This window comes from Chelonoidis abingdonii, chromosome 3 (genome assembly GCF_003597395.2).
Source record: "Chelonoidis abingdonii isolate Lonesome George chromosome 3, CheloAbing_2.0, whole genome shotgun sequence".
NCBI lineage: Eukaryota > Metazoa > Chordata > Testudines > Testudinidae > Chelonoidis > Chelonoidis abingdonii.
In genome coordinates, this window is record NC_133771.1 from 99,601,341 (window position 1) to 99,619,120 (window position 17,780).

The 17,780-nt window shown below is 41.2% G+C and overlaps 1 protein-coding gene across 2 annotated transcripts in view; it reads left to right on the plus strand.

Annotated features, from left to right (window-relative positions):
• Positions 1 to 17,090, plus strand: part of TPD52L1 (TPD52 like 1) — a 90,162-nt gene extending 73,072 nt beyond the window's left edge. Inside the window, exons 5-8 of one of the 2 annotated variants that reach the window (XM_032793392.2) lie at positions 6,565 to 6,579; positions 8,807 to 8,845; positions 11,358 to 11,418; positions 16,443 to 17,090. In XM_032793392.2, the coding sequence (XP_032649283.1) occupies positions 6,565 to 6,579; positions 8,807 to 8,845; positions 11,358 to 11,418; positions 16,443 to 16,574 (247 nt within the window). In that variant the 3' untranslated portion in view covers positions 16,575 to 17,090. The remainder of the gene's footprint in view (positions 1 to 6,564; positions 6,580 to 8,806; positions 8,846 to 11,357; positions 11,419 to 16,442) is intronic. The other variant, XM_032793393.2, reaches the window with a different exon arrangement.
• Positions 17,091 to 17,780: the final 690 nt, after the last annotated feature.

The window sequence follows — 17,780 nt, forward strand, 5'->3', positions numbered from 1 at the left end:
AAAACAGCTAATTGTATTCATAAATGGATTTTTAGAGACAGACCTCTTTCGAAGAACCCAGGCCTGCCTCTGCACTGTTCTTGGCGAAAAATAAATTGAAAAGCATTTGGGCACTTACATCAGCTCACTCCAGAAATACACTGTTGTAATTAAAAAAAAAAAAAAAAAAAAAGGTGCAGAGAGATGAAGGTACAAGCCCTTACTTCCACATGAGTCCTGTTGACTTCAGTGGGACTCCTTGCAGGACACGCACATGCGCATGGATCTCTTTGCAAGCCCAAGACATTAGCCTGAATTAAAATGAAGGAATCTCAAATGTATCTGATATCTTGGGCCTTTCCAGAGCGAGAAGCAAGTACGGTTTGATCCATTGGGATTCTGGGAATCTTCCCTTTCCACTGATCTAAAACTCTCCTCTCCTTTCTAGCCCTAAAGGGCAACAAGGCACCTAGCCCAACACTTGCCACTAGTGCAGAACCTCATGTTGCTCATCTTGGTCCTCAGGCCCGTTAAGAATTACTAGTGGCACTTCTGATTTTTTTTAAACAAAGACTCTTAAAATACTGTTTGCTTATTCTTTGTAGTTCATTGGGCTTAGTCTATGTAGAAACCAGACTTTGATTTGAGGTTCACTTCCAGTTTTCACGTGCTAGCACAAGTCAGTAAAGTTTTGGTTGCAAACACTGCTGGGACTGTTTAGATCCAAAGAACTTTAATTGAAAATAATACATATTATTATGAAATTGTTAGGGTCTGTGCTTTTCACACACCAGCTGAGTGTTAGGCTTTAGCTACCTGACAGTGTATCTTTAAAAACTGTTAATTTCACCAGGATCTCTCAGAATAAAGGAACAAAGGAGGAAACTATAAACAATATGAAGTTTTTAAAAAATAAGAGTAGGCTCACAGAATTTCTCCATCAGCATTTTTAGTTAATAGGCTTTTTGTCCTGATGTATTTTTCTATATTGCAGACACTGAATTTCTTAACATTTTAGATTTGCTAAGTCCTAGCACAAAAAGCCTTGTTCCGTACTTTCAAAGGGAAAGTTAGTGGACTAACTCAAAAGAAATGTGTGTGCAAATCATATAATTGAGCAGAAAGGCTAAATATCTGATAGCAACTCAGTTCACCAGCACTCAGATATTTACAGGGGGAAGAGCTCTGTACAAAATACTCTTGTACTTTGAATCACTTACTATATATCAGTTGTGTAAGTAGCACTATTGAAAACTCCAAAATAGATACATTTTTAAAAACGGAATCACAGTACAATGGGGAAATCAAGACTACGTTATATTTTCTCAGTTGCTGGCAGACTAATGCAACCAGATTTCATGCTCCAGTCTTGCCATTGGAGCCACATGGACCCTTGCACCCTCACAGAATAAGAGCCTTAATTCATAGAGAAATCAGCAAATTATTGCACAAATATTTTTGTTGTAATTGAGCAATGCATGACTAATGCAAATATAGTTGAATAGCAGCATTAACCCAATTTACAGTATTTCAGATGCAGGCAGGTTTTGTTGTGAATGTTTTGTGCATAATTCTTTGCAGCCAAATAAGAAGAGGTTCGGTTTTGTTTGTTTTTCTGCTACTTATTTATTAAATTTGAAAGCTTGGTAAATCCTGATACTCCCGCCCCAGTCCCCTCCCAGCACAGCAAGGCTTAGCAAGCACCAGAACCACTGCTGCTGTTCAGCATGAAGAAAGGGGAGGCCAGAGGCTGCATAAGGGAAATCTGCACCCCTTGAGCTCTGCTTTGCTGTGAGTGGGGCTGTGACTTGTTAGGCTTATGGCCAGGATCTGGGCACACACTCTGCATAATGGACAAGCCCTTTGCCACTATTATAATCCAAAATTTAGAACAGTGGTGTAGAGTGACTGTGCCAGTCTCTCTGCACTGGCACCTGGTCACAGGTAGGAAAGATTCCATGTACTCAGTATTTCTCAGTCAAAATTCCTTTCCTTATGCTTTGCACTGAGTTTGAAGTTAATCTCATAGGAATAGATTCTAGAGTACTGGAGATTCTACAGTAAAATGCAAGGTCAGGCCTCGGCACGGTATGACTTTTTTTTTTTTTCCCAAATTCTTCCCTCCTTGTCTCTCAAGCAGGGCTGGCTCCAGGCACCAGCTAAAAACACAGGTGCTTGGGGCGGCACTCCGGCTGCTATTGGGGCAGCACATCCCGGTCTTCAGTGGCAATTCGACAGCGGGTCCCTCAGTCCCTCTCGGAGTGAAGGACCTGCCGCCGAAAAGTGGAGCAGTGCGATCACGCTGCCGTGGCTTCCTTTTTTTTTTTTGGCTTGGGGCAGCAGAAAATCTGGAGCTGGCCCTGCTCTCAATGTGTGGATCTAGCTGAGCGAGTGGCTTTCTGCACCACAGATACAAATGGCCAGTGTTCAACCAATAATAATCTCCAAAGCCAGGGCTGACTGTAAAAGCATTCTGATTTATTCACAATGCCTCATATTAGCAGAACATGCCTCCCGGCGGTTTTCTGAGCCCAAAACGGACTGATCATTTTGCATGGCATTGTCAGAAGCGCGTGTCCTTCCCCCCCCCCGCCCCTTTTTTTCCCCTGAAGACGCAGGGTCCCAGTAGATAATCCAAAAGAGTGTTCCACCATGATTACCCCTGACAGTATTTACAAAAAAGTCTTATATCAAAAATAGTTCAAATAGCATGTAAAGTGGAGCAAGGCCTGTGCTAGGCTCTTCCCTAGGTCCTGTTCCATTATTGTCCTCAAGAAGCTAAATTCTCAGAGAAAGCACTATGAAGGGCAGCACTGTGTAATATGTAGCATGTGTGGCAGTAAAAGAAAAGGCGGGAAGAAGTGGAGTGGGGGCAGAGCAGGGGTAGAGCACCCACCAGGAAAAATATAAGTCAGTGCCTGTGTCCATGTGGCAGTACAAGGTCAGGAGTCCAATTGTTACACTGCAGAAGAGTGGAGAAGCCATAGAGAAACAGTAATGGACACCACCTCCCCGCTATGCAGGAGAACAGACTGTGTTAATAGTGCCTGTTGCATAGATACATAGTAGGTAGGTGTCTTGCTACTATAGGCATCCTGTGGGCAGGTCCTGGTGTTGGCAACCAAACCAGTGCTATCGAGCGATTTGTTTACTAAATCAGCCAGCAGGAGACTCCAGAGCCCGGGGTCAGCATATGTGACATTAATCCACATATCCATTAATGTCACATGTCAGTAACTCTCACGCAGTCATGTTCAATAATACACCCAAATCCATGAGCTCATCAGTGGTTGGTTTGTCATATGCGTTATCTTTAACTGTCCTGGTTTCATTCTGTGTGACAGTGAATGATGTGGTCTTTAATTGTCCTGCCTATATTTCTGGCAATACTGGGATTGCATTGTGAGATTATTATATTGCACACGCAGTGCATTCAGTCCTGTAAGGCATAGTGTGGCTGTTTCCTGCTGCTGACCAACTCTATGTACTCTTTGTAGCATCTAGCCCCTGTGTCACTTAACACTAGATTGTGCCATAAGGAAAAAGCCCATAGCAAGGGGTAACATGTTGTTCCACCACTCCAGCACCAGGCCAGGCGAAGTTTTGCCCACTCCCCAGACATCTGCTACTCCTCCAGTTCACAGCAAATGCTGCTGCTTCTCCCAGCACACCCGAACCCACAATATGGCTAGCCCATGTAGGAGCATAGGCATGCTTTTACTTACCCCTGGCATGGCACAAAGGGGAGGTACTCCAAATTGCAATCTAGCCCTTAGTTTGTACACTCTCCGTGGGTATGGACTGAGGGGATGGTAGAGTTCTTCCTTTAAGATCTTGCATAAAGTGAAACAAGCCACGTAGCCCAATAACGTGCATTGAGCCATGTTACTAATCATAAACTCAATAGAGATCATTTGAGCAGTCTCTGTTAGCATATAGCAGACTGTTTCACCACGGGTTTTATTTTGGTTGTACAGCATTATTTAGAGTGGTGCATCGGATTTTTAAGACCACTGACAAGAAAATGGTGCACACTTCCCTTTTCCAATCGAAAATTCATTAATTGTAAAATGTAATATCTCAACTAATTGATACGTGAGCTTACATTCTGCATCAGCATGGAAGAATTCTAGCAGTTTATGGAGCAGTTTTTTTTTCCTTTTTTTATTGGTATTGGCAGAATTAATTTTCTTGTATTAACATTTTAAAAGTATTATTATTACAGTTATTACTTCGGATTAAGTTAGAGCCCCTTTGTGTTAGATGTTGCACAAATGCCCAGAATAAACCTGGCATTTCAGAAATCAGGAAAAAAATGTGTGCAACTTCTTTAAATACTAAAGAATGGTGACTGTTCATCTTCTTTCAAACACATTGTTTCTCTTCAGTCTGCCTTTAAACATAATAATTACTGTGTGTATGGGAGGTTAGGCACCTAATAAGAATAGTTCCTTACAATACAGGAAAAACGCTCACTCAAATTGTCACAGTATTAAAGATGACAATAAAAAAATGAAGGAAGGAATGTAAAGAGGGGAAAGAAGTCATATACTACTTTATATTTAGATTTGTGAACTTTGTATTCTAAAAGCTACAGGTACAGCTGATCAAAACATTTCTGGTTAATAGGGTTTTCATAGGAAAACAAAGTATCATTGAAAATGAAATTTTTTATTTTTCCAGTTTTTTATAAATGAAATACGTTGGGAGGAAAAGAGATGGTTTTTTTTAATTTTTGCATTTTTTTTGTGTTTCAAATTTACAGGATTTTCCCAATTTATTGCTGTTTTCTACCTTTTTTGCCAGTTACAAACCAGTCAGTGTGGGAGAGTGGGAACTGAAACAGTTTTTTCCATATTTTCAAAATTTCCTACAGGGAAACCTTTTAAAAGGGAATTTTTTGCATGAAAACTTTTTTTTGAGGAAAAAATCGTCATTTCTCGGCAGCTCTAGCTACAACTGACTTCTTGAGACATGCATGCTCAAAGAGAGGCACCTGCATCCATATTTAGGCTCTTAAATAAGTGGCCTGATTTTCAGACGTACTGAGCAGCTGAAACTCCCATTGACTTCAGTGGGAACTGTGGTTGCTCAGCATGTCAGCTGAATTTCTGGGAGGGTGTCATAATCTTCTGCTGATCTAGACCAACAACATATTCATACTCACCCTCTCCAAAGCAAGTGTAAAGCCTGGAGAAGGGCATCTCTGAGGCACGATGCCTGCTGAGACTGGAATGATGTAATTTGTGCAACACCCTTTGCCCAAGGCCACACTTAAATGCACTGTCCACTAGTCGTGTTTCAGTATGGTTAAGGTAAATCCAAATGGAAGAGACAATTATATATACTGCAAACTTTCTGTGGATAATAGTTTCTTTAATATTAACCTCTTGGTGTTTGTTTTTATGATACGAAACTAGATCATGTAAATCTTGACTGTCTCAGAAGACAGGATCTCCCTGAAGTCTTTAAAACTTTAGCACTCAGTCCCAGAAATCATTGCCTTTGGTGCTAAGGGGTTAATTGGAATATCTGTGAATGTGTGTTGATAGGGCTGATATTTGGATAGTGGATGATACATCTAGGGAAGAGAGTGTCCCAAAAGGATACAAGGGGTTTGAGAAGGAGATCATTTAGTTGCTCTTTACTTTGACTATCAATCATCTGGAAAGTGGATTCTCAAACACCTCCTTTGAGAAAATATAAAGGCTTTGATTCTAGAAGTCCCTGTGCAGCACACAAGGAGCACGAGCATAACCCATGTGTGGTGACAAGGGTAAAGCTAAGCATTGGCCATAGCCCTCCATGCTGAATGAAGGCGCTTGCACATCTGTTTTCTTACTCTTATGAGGACATGGTAAAAAAAAAAAAAAAAAAGGGCTGAGTTGTCGGAGGAGAATAAGTATGAATGAGGAGACCTGGCTCTAGATTCTCAGCTATGCCCCATATGCACAGGGCAGAAGGGAGCCATATGTTTCTCTCCTGTCCAGGGATTAATTGAATGTCAGACAAGCTCTCAACATTATTTAGGGCAGCTTTATGGATTTAGAGACTGCAGATCTACTCCTGTTTTCCTAAGCACTGTTCTGGCTGGCAGTTCTGAAAACACAAGTTTCTTAATGTTAATGCTTAATAATAATAATATTTATTTATTTACTATTTTCATTTAAAAAAAATTCCCCTCAATAAAAATTGTCCTATGGCCTTCCCTTGTTGGCTGTCAGTGTGTTGTACTGTTCTGTCTCGTTGAACCCAAGAATGTCTGTTCCAACAGTGATTTAATGAAGATGAAACCATCTGAGACAGCACAAGGTTTAGTAGACTAATACTCTAGACTCAGGTACATGCCAAGTATTTGTTTGATTATGTAACACAGCAGTAGGTGACGGTATATTTGAAGGAGTTTCGACTGATCCATATTCTCCAAGTGTCAAGAAATTGATGCATATGATTTTCTTTTTCTCCCAAGGACTGTTTGGCATTTTAATGGGAGATTGTTTGGATTTTTTTTTTTTAACCCATGTTTTGCTTCATACTATGCCAACTCTTAACTCTTGCTGTTCTCTCTTTATGCTGCCCTCCTAGGTCACATTCGATTGGGTAAGATGCATATTGCTCTTCATAAATACTGCTGCTGACTTTGATATGGCTTGTTTAACACGTGCCCTCTTTCCTTTCAACATTATTATCCCAGATAAAAACATGTTCCAGATCAGCCACAACCTCTTGATTTTTACACTGTGGTGAACCTAGAGGGGTTATGACTGGAGTATGTGAAAAGACCTTCAGATTGGATTCAGAATGTTGTTTACCACATTCTTAGATAGATTAGACTCAAATTCACATAATGAATGAGTTCAAAAGATGTTTCTCTCAGGCATATCCATTTACATACAGTTCTGTTATCTCAACTGTCCCTTGTTTTTAAAGGTTGGAGCGTAAACAACAAAAGCTCAGTAACTGTCATATCACTGATTAATTACCACCTTTTAAGTGAAACAAAAATGCCCAAGTCCTGCGCTAAGATATACTGAGGAACTCCTGCTGCCTTTAGCACGAGTCCTGCAGACACATCCAAGGGTGGCACATGGCCCTAACTAATAAAAATAAGCAGGTGCTGAGCCTGCAAAGCACATTAAAACTGTGTTTAAGTTCAAAATGTTCTAAGGGCTCCCAGGAGAGTCAGGTTCCCTTTCACAGCAAATATTAAAATTTGGGGGTGGGAGGAGTGTTTCTGAATCAGACTGGAACCAAATATTGAAACTCCATGGAACAGAATTACCATTCTCCACCAAACTCTGCTCCGCACCTAACGGGTTAAAGCTCCCACAGCCTTACAGGCCCCTCCTTCTTAATAAACTCACTAGAATTTTTAGGTGTTTCATGTAATGTTAACAGTTGCCCTAGTCACCATTTTAGGCCAGAGCTCTTCTCATCCTATAAATTCAATAATTTGGAGTGGCAAGAATACACTTTCCTTATTTTTCTTTAAAGAAAATAAAATTGCATTGGTATGAGGAACTTGGCAAATTTTCTCCATACTCATGGCATCCATCACATGGCCCCTCCCAATGACTCATGTTTTAATGCCATTTTGGATTAAATAACCTTTTGCTAAGAGCTTATCTTTGATATGTGTCTGATAATAGATGAGCAGTCTGCTCTAAATTATTCAGATAGCTCCAGTTTTCTGCTTCTTTCCTACGTGGCACAAGAACAAAGTGGAAAATATGCTTGTTTCATTTAACCTGGATTGTTAATGGTTGCAGGCATTAGTAGGGGGTTCAGGAAGAGAACGTGATCCACTGCATTTTTGGAATGCCTGCGCTGTAGGGTTTGTACTTTAAGTTTAAAAGCAGTGTGAAATAGATGAATGTTTAAAACCTTGTTTTGCATTTATTACTGAATGGTTATTGGTGTATTACGGTATATTAGAGTTTTTAAACTATCTTGTCTTGACTGATTAGGAGATATACAATGGGGAACATGCCTGCATTGGCAGGAAGATGGGTTCATATAACCAAATAGATCTTTCCATGTCTGATTTTTAATTTTATGTCCATATGTGTGTGATTTCCTCCCCCTACTTACAGCAATTTCATAGATAGACTATGCAAGTGCATGTCCAATTTATAAGGAACATTATAATGTAAAATTTATGTGAATGTTTTTGTGTCTTAATTGTTATATTCACTTTGGTTGATCAGGATCAAATCCTAGTGCCACTTAAGTCAAGGCAAAGCACTCATTGTCTTCAGTAAGACCAGGATTTGGCTGTCAATCAATAGTGAAAGTAGCAATAAATGGATTTTTGGCACAGTACATAATCCTCCAGTACACGAACTACTCCTAGCCTGAATATTTAAATATAGTCGGGGGCCATTCTTAATTTCAAATAAAAGAGAGTTTTTGTGTTCACCATGAAACCCTAGAATTATATTTATTCACCACCTACAGAGCTCTTTACAGGGTTTACCCTTCACAGGGAATACAAAGGCACTTTCATACCCCTCTGCATGATATTAGCTTGCGCATGCCTGGCTTTTGTGAACTGAAAAGGTTTGATTCCATTATTGGATTGTTAGCAGGAGATACTCTGTGCCATTCTTCTGAGCCCTGTTCAGCCTCTTGATTAGTTTCAGAGATGGTGGGGCACAGAATATCTGTGCTCAAAGTGAGGAGGAGAGCTCTTTGCAGCAGAAGCTGAGTACTAGCGCTTCTGAATTAAAAATAAACAATGCCGTGTATACTGTGTGCTGATCATGTTGCAAACTGTTGCTTATAGTGCTGTCTTTTCTCTTTCCTCTCTCTTGCTTTCACATGGCAGTTACTCTATTCGCCATTCCATAAGTATGCCTGCTATGAGGTAATGTGCCAACATTATTTGTATACACTAAGCTGAAGTAAAACCATACATACTTTATTTGGGGCTTTGCTTTTCGTGGTCCTGAACTTTCAGCTTTTACGTGCATAAGTAGGCTAGTTTAAATCAGTGGGATTACTCATCTGAGTAAGGGCTGCAAGACTGGGCCTTTGTTTGGTGGTTCTGATTTATTGACTGTTAAAGTACTGTTATGTGCCGTTAGACAGATGAGAGAGAGCTGAGAAGAATTTGAGGCAGTGGGTGTTTATAGATCCATATTATCAAATGTGAAATTTAAATATTTTCACTGCATCTAGGAACTGTGCTAGTATGTCAATGGGAGGAGTATCTGGCCCTTTTTGTTTCTAAGTATCTTTATCACACAAATTTCAATAAATAGAAATGAAAAAATAAACCCGAAGGACTAAATACCTGATCAGATATCTGCTTCGGTATTGGATTTACAGGGATCAGTTGATCAATAGACCATGTCTCCTCTTCACTTGTTGCAGTAAATGAAGAAGGGCAGTAGGTACCCAAAGGAAAGTAGTGGTGCCAGAGGGGTCTGTTAGACAGTGGGTCATGATTAATAAATCAGAACACTGTAAATTAATGGCTAAGTTGTGGAGTTAGGAGCAGACGGTGAGGGCACTAGACTGTGCCATCCTCTTATTTCTCCAGGATTACTTCTCCTGGCTCAGCTGTGCTGGCCAACGTGTTTCTTCCCACTCCCAGTCCTGCTTGCTTATACCCCACCTATCTGCATGGACAGGGAGTAGTAGCCCCAGGGATGTTGCTGTAACCATGATGGGAGTAGCCCAACTAGGAGATCAAGGGAGCACCTTAATCCCCCTGCCTGGGTGACTGTGATCCACGGTCTCACCCTAAGACTGAGCATATGCTTATCACATCTCTTACGCCCACAGCATGATTGTGATCGATACATTTCCTTTTCCGCCGGCAATATTAAAAATCAAAAGCATTTAAAAAATAAAAAAGCTCTATTCGGTTTTTGAATAAAATATCCTGCGGTTAGCAGACTGACTGGCAAGGACTGTCACTTGTACTGAACAAAAAATCAGATCCCTGATGTACATTTTATTTGTTCTAAGGTATTTTCACACCTATGACTCTCACTCAAACAAAGGGCTCATTTCTACCCTCTTTGGAGTCAGAGACAGAATGTCAGTTCATTTTGTTAGGGGCCGAACTGGGTGCAGATAGATGCATGCTAAGGGCTTACTGCCACTTAGGTATTTTAGATGCCTAAATCCCAGAATCAGGTCCCACTGGGATTCAGAAAACCCCTGCATAGCTGCTTCCAAACCATACAGGTGTCTAAAACTGGTCAGTACCTACATGTTTGTTATAAGTTCCATAGGCACCTGTTTCTGTCTGTGTACATGCATGCTGCAGCCGCATGCCAGGTGCCCAGACACCCTACTCAGAGTGATGCACGGACCAAAGGGAAATGGGCATTCCTCTGCAAACGCGCCTGTGGGCCCTGATCTGGTGAGCAGACTCAGTGCTTGCCTACTGGATTGGGCCCCCACAAACGAATTTACACACAAATTATGAAGGAGGTTCTCCTTCTGTCTTCCCTCCAGCTTATTGCCAAAATGGCATAGGCACGTGTGAGACAGTTGCTGCTGCGAATCACAAGTGGAAAGAGGCACCTTTCTGCAGCTGGAACTTAAGGTTCTTCTTTCCTAGAGGGGGCAGGGTTTAGCACACACCTGTTTGGCATCTCCCATTGATTAGCTTAGGCAAGGAGCTTCCTAGCATGCTGGCTTTTGTGAACCCCATGAGGTGCCTGTCCTCACTGTAGAGGAAGCCAAGGAACCTAACTCAAGCTTTGTGAATCCCAGTGATTTTCTCGATGCCTAAAAGTTAGGTGTGGCAATACTCAGTGCTTCCATGGCTCAGCTTCTTTGTGTCTCTAGCCCCAAGGGCCTGATTCTGCTAAAGGCTGAGATCTCCAGTTTCCATTTGAAAGCAATGCGAATTGAAGGCACTCAGCACTTTGCAGGATCAGGCACTAAATTACAATGATATTTAAAAAAAAAAAAAAAGTCATTTTCATTGAATTTCCTACTATTCACATACAAAAAAAAAGTTTATTTCAGTGGGGCAAAACAAATGGATAAAATCAAGGAAATGCAGAATTAAGGCCAGCAGTCCCATGGCTCTTAGGAGAATACTATAAATGTATCACAGCAGAGAGTAGCTGTCATAGAATAGTAAATACTCAGTTTCAATTATTACACAGATTCTGCTCTTGCAAGAGTGTAGCTTAAAAAAATACTACTCAGATTAGTGTAATTGGATTTGAATGACAGCAGCACAAGCATCTGCTAGTAGTACACTATTGATGTGTGGCTGCACACTGACAAGCAGTCTTCGCTCTGTGCAGGGATCATTGTCCTGCAGAAATTGGGCAAATAAACTGTGCCGTTACTGTACACAATTAGGTTCAGAACTGACTCTCTTCTTTTTATCATGTTTTTCCTCCTAGGAATTCTCCAACTTTCAAATCATTTGAGGAGAAGGTTGAGACCACTGTCACCAGCCTGAAGGTAATGATTAGGAGCTGTGTTGTGTGGCTGTGCTTGTTAAAGTGACAGCTTAGTCATCACTGTAACTTGTGCCAAAGGCAGATTGGATTTCATCCTTCCATGAATGTAGTGCAATGAAAGAAAAGGAAGGCAATACGCAGAGAAATATTCTTTTTTTGCTTTTGGAATGCCAAGTAACAAACTCTGTTGTCTCAGCTTAAATAAACAGTCTCAACCAATGTCCCATTGAAACAGTGAGGGTGCTTAACTGGTGCGAACTGATGGATGGATCTGGTCCAGAGTTCTGAAACGTTCTTTAAAATGTCAAGTACTAACTTCCCAGCTAATGTCAATCTTTCCTCTGGATTGCCTCAAAACTGTGTAAAAGTCTGTACTGAAGGAAAGGTAAATGATAATGACGACCTTGGGCTACACCGATGATCAACACTTGATATATCAGACATGAGACAGTAGCACCTCTTGGTGCTACCACATTAACAGAGCATGGCACGTTTAGAAGGAGCTAGCCTTTGCACCGTGTGGAGGGTGAGCAGAGAGGCCATCTTCCAAGCCATCTCATCTTCTGATGCAGATGTGTGCATAAAAAATGTTGCCTGGTTCTGTGTGGTGTAAAGATTCAGTTGGATCACAAAGTGCATTCTTTCTTTGTGCTGACTAGAGCTATACTCATCAACCTTCAGCCTTGAGAAGAACTGACAATGTTGTTGCATGAGTGCCAGTGTCTGGTATGACACTGAGGTAAATATCCTTAGGTTAGTAAGAAGATGGCTTTATTACCCAAATACAAATTGTAACTAAAACTCAAGGCTGCAAGTATATAGAGAAATCTAGTCTCATGTACACAATGAGTGAAATGTTATCCAGTCCAGTCCTGGAGGAAGAGGGTATAACTCCTAGGTAATGGAGGGCTGGGCTTGGCCTTGGGTGCTCCAGAGCCAACACTTCCATCAATAAATTCTTAGAGCTGTTCTGTTGTTTGTATCTTTCAGATGTTCAAAGTACTTTGGTTATAGGGTTTTTTTATGGCCCATACATCACTATAATATCTGATTATTGCATTTACTAGCACTAAAGCCTCAATCTACAAGTGGGAAGCAAGATACACAAGGCCAGCAATGGGAACTGAACCTTGATCTCCAGAGTCCTAGTCCAGTGCCTTAAGTATCCTTCCACCTCCTACTACACTTTCACTTCTCTCTCAATGCTCAATTGCCACCGTCACCCAAAAGAAACCCTTTTGTGGGTATTCACCCACGAAAGCTCATGCTCCAATATGTCTGTTAGTCTATAAGGTGCCACAAGACTCTTTGCTGCCTTTAAAACTGTGCATTGTACATGAGTGAGCTTGGAATTACTGTCTGTTGGGGCTGTGTGCACACTCTGCTCAATTTTTATCGTCCTCCATCCATGCTTAATTTGTAATGAAAGGCTCAAGCAATTAATTGCAAGGGCTCAAGTAATTGTTTTACATTTTATAACTGATGCAGCAAGCCTAAAGCTGCTAGGGCTCTGAACTGCCAAGCCTAGAGGTGCCAGGGCTTAGCCCTGGCACAAATTAAGCACTGCTCCCAGCATACACACTTGTACAAAGAGGTGCATCCATCACATAGGCCCCCATCACCACCAAAGGCCATAGCAGGATCCTCTGGGGTTTTCATTGTTCTCATGTCAGTTTCCCTTATCCGTCAAAAAAGATTAGTGGGTTTTGTACATAATTTACATAATTATTTGCTTATAGTGAGGGTAGTTACCAGAGCTACTGTTACGGTTTTTAGCCCTGTTCAGTATTTATACTCCTTGTTAAGGCTCTACTAAGCCATTCCTGCAATGTTGAGGGCCTACCTAAGATGGCCAAAGCCAAGTCTACCGGTTGAAAGCTGTGCACCTCCTGCTGCTCCATCACTGTCCAAATGTACGCAGGGTCTGCTTCAGCCAGGGCCCAGTGTGTCAGCTACACCAAATTAATGCAGGCAAGTCATCTCCGCTCACTTCTTAGAGGCAGTTCTGAAGGCATCATCCTCTGACACTGATCTGCCTGAGGAACAGGCACTGAGAGCCTGATCTCATTCTGCTGAGTTTGGAACAAGTAGGCAAACGGGGCCTTAGCTAAATCATCCCATGTTGTTGAGTGCAGAGGGTGCAAGTAAACCACTATCTAGGAGCTCTTCAGTCTCACAGTTGAGGTCCCCCAAGCCCAGAGTCCTAGGTAAGGGGTCAGCTCCTGTAGTCAGAGCAATACTGAAGTCCATGCCAAGCCCTCACGGCAAACACATTGTATCCCAGCATTGTTTTTCTCCCTTGGCACAAATGAACAAGAGTTAAAAACTGAGCCATGATTTGTCAGCACTATGGTGATGAGGGTGGTGGTGATAGCTGTGGCCACTCTTTCAGTATCAAGTGCCTCTCTTCCCATACATCTTGCTCTCTCCAGCCTTCCTACCACTGGAGATAACCTAGGGTCTGCAAGGGCACAGCTCCTCTACTTTCAACAGCAGCAGACTTTCCAGGGAGCGGGTCTGGAGGAGAGCAGAGGTCATTCTCCCACTTAGTGACCTAATGAGCTCTTGAAGAGGGGGGAACTTCCTTATGCTCCTTCCTGCAAAGAAAAGGGGTGGAGGCATGTTTTTATTTGTTTTAGAGAGCAAACACAAGTCTCCAGCAGTCTTGTGATGTCCTGTTGTAAGAGTGCCAGAGCTGATGTTCCTTGGGGATCCTACTAAATCAATTTTAATAACCCTGAAAACTGGACATCAGGCAGGACCAAGGGGGCTTGAGAGTTATTGCTCAACTCTCATTGAAAATCAGTAGGAGCCGGGCATCTAACTCCCAGGAGCTCCTTTGAAAATCAACCAGAATTTGAAGATGACAAAGCAGTGGGGGGAGGGGCAAGTTGCCAACACTTTGGAGGACAGAACTAAAATTCAAAGGAATCTTGATATATTGGAGAACTGGGCTATGGACAACAAAATGAAATTCAACAGCCACAAATGTAAGGGGTTATATTTGGGGGGAAAAACAAAATGTACAAATACAAATAATTGGCTTGGCAGCAGCAGTGCTGACAAGAATCTGGGAGTTGTAGATCACAACCTCAACAATGCAATGGTTTTGCAAATGAAGCTTTAGGTTGTATTAACAGAGGCATAGCAAGCAAATCACAGGAGGTGATAGAACCACTCAATGCAGCGCTGGTTAGGCCTTAGCTGGAGCAGTGTGTCCAATTTTGGTCACCAATGTATAAAAAGGATGTAGAGAAACTCGAAAGGATCCAGAGGGGTTAGACTAGATGATGCTTGTGGTCCTTTCTAAACCTATGGTTCTATGAACTACACACTGGATCTCAGCTAGGGGAATCCAGGAAAGCAGCTTTTATCTTTCACCTTAGTTCTCTTTTTTAGCTACAAAGTGGACAAAAAAAAGAAAATAATTGTAAATATGTTTAACAGCTGTGTTTTTAGGGTGTCCAAATTCAAGTGCCCTATTGTCTGAGTTGCTTTAAATTTTCCAGAAAAATTCTACATCAGTCCTAGATCTCAGGCCAACATGATTGGTTGTGGATTTCAGAAGTGGGTCCAAAATAAGGCTTATAATGGAAACTCAGTTGCAGTCTTAATCATGGAGCAGCTGCTGCCTGTTCATAATATGTCTCCATATCTATGGTCAGCCAACCTTTTTTTTTTTTTTTTTAAATCTCATCTATTACCATTTGCAAATATCAATAAAGAGGGAATGTTTTGTAAACTCTCCTAGAATTCAGACAGATTTTCCATCCGTGGCCTGTATTGTTCAGAGCAAGGTACTTACAATCCTGTTACTTTATTTTTATAGCTCTCTCAAACTAGACAAGCTGATCCTGCTCTTCATCGTGTATCAGTAAATGAAACAAAGGATTAGATGGGATTAACCCTTTGGAGACAAAGGAGACAGAGTCCATTTAATTATAATCATTTTCCTAAGCAGTCACTTGGCTGAGAGTCTGGAAAAGGCCTGCATTTTGGAAGTGCTGTTTCAGCTGTGGAAGGGGATAAAAATACTCTGCTCCATCCACAGACCTGAATCCACTTGCAGAAGTGATGCCCAGACCACAACGCAGAACTAAGGGACACTCTCATGTTAATTCAAAGCAGCTCTTATGAAAGTCCTTCTTTAATTAATTAAATCTAAATCTGCTGTTTGTCCAGTGGAGAAGTGGTTAAAGAAGGCAAATGCTTGGGTGAGATGAGGGGACAAATGTGCTATGGTTTGCCAAAGCTTTATTTAATTTACAAATTAAACATCCTAGCCTAATTCTTATACTCACTATTTCTCCATAATCCATGTCCCTGGAGACAGGTTGATGCTGGGCACTTCCCTCAGGTGCCTCATTCATGAGACTTATTTTAGCATTTTATACAGAAAGCAAATTTAAATGACCTTGGATCTGATTTTTTTTTTTTTTTTTAAAAAGGCCTTTAACCCAGTTTTAATTGTTTTCTCTGGTTATCAAACTGATAATGTTGACGTCAGTGGGTAACAGCTATTCACTACTGCCCAATTCTGCCACCATTACCTACATTGAGTGGTACCTTATTCTGAACAGAGAGCCCTTGCTTTAACTACACAGTGAGCTGCAACTCAACATAGTCTTATAGAGAAATACAATAAACAAAATGTACTCATTAAAATAACACACACATACCCATACAAAGGTTGAATTTTCAAAGCCACCTAAATTATCTGGATGCTTAGTTCCCATTTAATGTAATAGGCACTTAATTGCCAAATACCATAGACAGCTTTGAAAAGCTCAGCCTTGATATTTAGAATGTTGTGTATTTTTTAAAAACAAAGTATCAAAAGCTCTGACTACAAGCCCATTGTATGCTTTGAAGTGCTACCTACACTGCAGGGTATGAGAACATATCGCTGTAGAAAAGTGTCAACTTTCTTTTAAAACAAAACATTGAGTATTTGGGGGGGGGGAGGGGAATAAGAAGAATGGAATGAGAAAAATCAGTTTTCTTCCCTTATTTGCCATATTTCAGACAAAGGTTGGAGGGACAAGCCACAGTGGGGGGAGTTTTGAAGAAGTTCTCAGTTCTACTGCCCACGCCAGTGCTCAGGGCTCTATCACAGGCACACCGCTTCCTGAGAATGAGGAGGAACTTCAGTGTTAGACGGTAGCCTCTACTGGCCATCTGTATCCGACCTGGTGAGACTTATCCCCATAGTGTTTTCTATGCTGCCTTTCCACATCCACCTTGAGACACGTGGCTTTGTAACCTCTTGAAAATGGCTTCACCCATGTCATACTGTAGTCATTCTTCCAAATATATTGGTATTTTTACTAGGGCATTTTTATCATTAAGCATTTTTATACTCCATAGAAATGGCACAGGCATCGTCATTTTAATGTTCCAATTTCTATAATGTAACCAAAGAGTTCTTGCTTTATGGTATTTTCCCTCCAATTCACTTCACACTTCTGGTCCAGCTGTTAATTTGTTTTTTATTTAAAGGACTGAATCTGTTTTTAGTATACATGTTTCTACTGATTATGTAATCCCTCTCAGTGCCACAGCAGACAGATGGGTCTAGGACTATACAAGGATGTCTGTTGCCAGCAATAGTCTGTCACCAGCTGTCCACCCAACTATATTAGTGCCCTTTACTGAGCATAGACATGACCTGAGCTGCTTAAGGAGTCAGTCAATCATTTGTTGTCACACTGATGTCTCTAGTCCTTTGTCACTTCCACAGTCTGTCTTTGAATTTCCTTCCCTAGAGAGGAATCCAATTATTCAGATGCAAACTAAGTTGATCAGTTACTGTCCCACAGCAGGAAATGCTAGTTGAAAAACATGTTCTGTTACTTGCTGTTTGATGCTGGGACCCAATTTCAGTATTAAACCAACAAACCTCCATACCATCTCCTTAGAAGGTAAGATTAATATATGACTGACTTGTGTGAGCCTCATTAGAGTTAGAGCCTTGAGAGAATCTGTATACAACTTAATAAAGATGTGCCATGCCTTTAGTTTACACACCAGAACTAGTACTTGCATTTTATGGTACACTGGATGAGTGTGTGCTTCAGCCTGGGCCAGACTGTCCTGCTTTACTGCACTTCAGGGCATAATTCAATTTCCAAGAAGCAAGAATCATCTCTTAGCTTAGATGCAGCATGATTTGTTGCATCATTTTAAGAGAAGGAATAGTAAGGTTATTACAGTGTTGTCCGCCAGCCAGCCACTGGTGGCAGCAAAAGCCTATCAAGTATGAACATGAATGTGGTGAAGGGGTGGAGGGGAACTTGCCTGCTTTTAAAATAGGCCTCTTTTTAATTTTCTCATACTGCAAAGCTCCAAATCAACTTTAGCCAT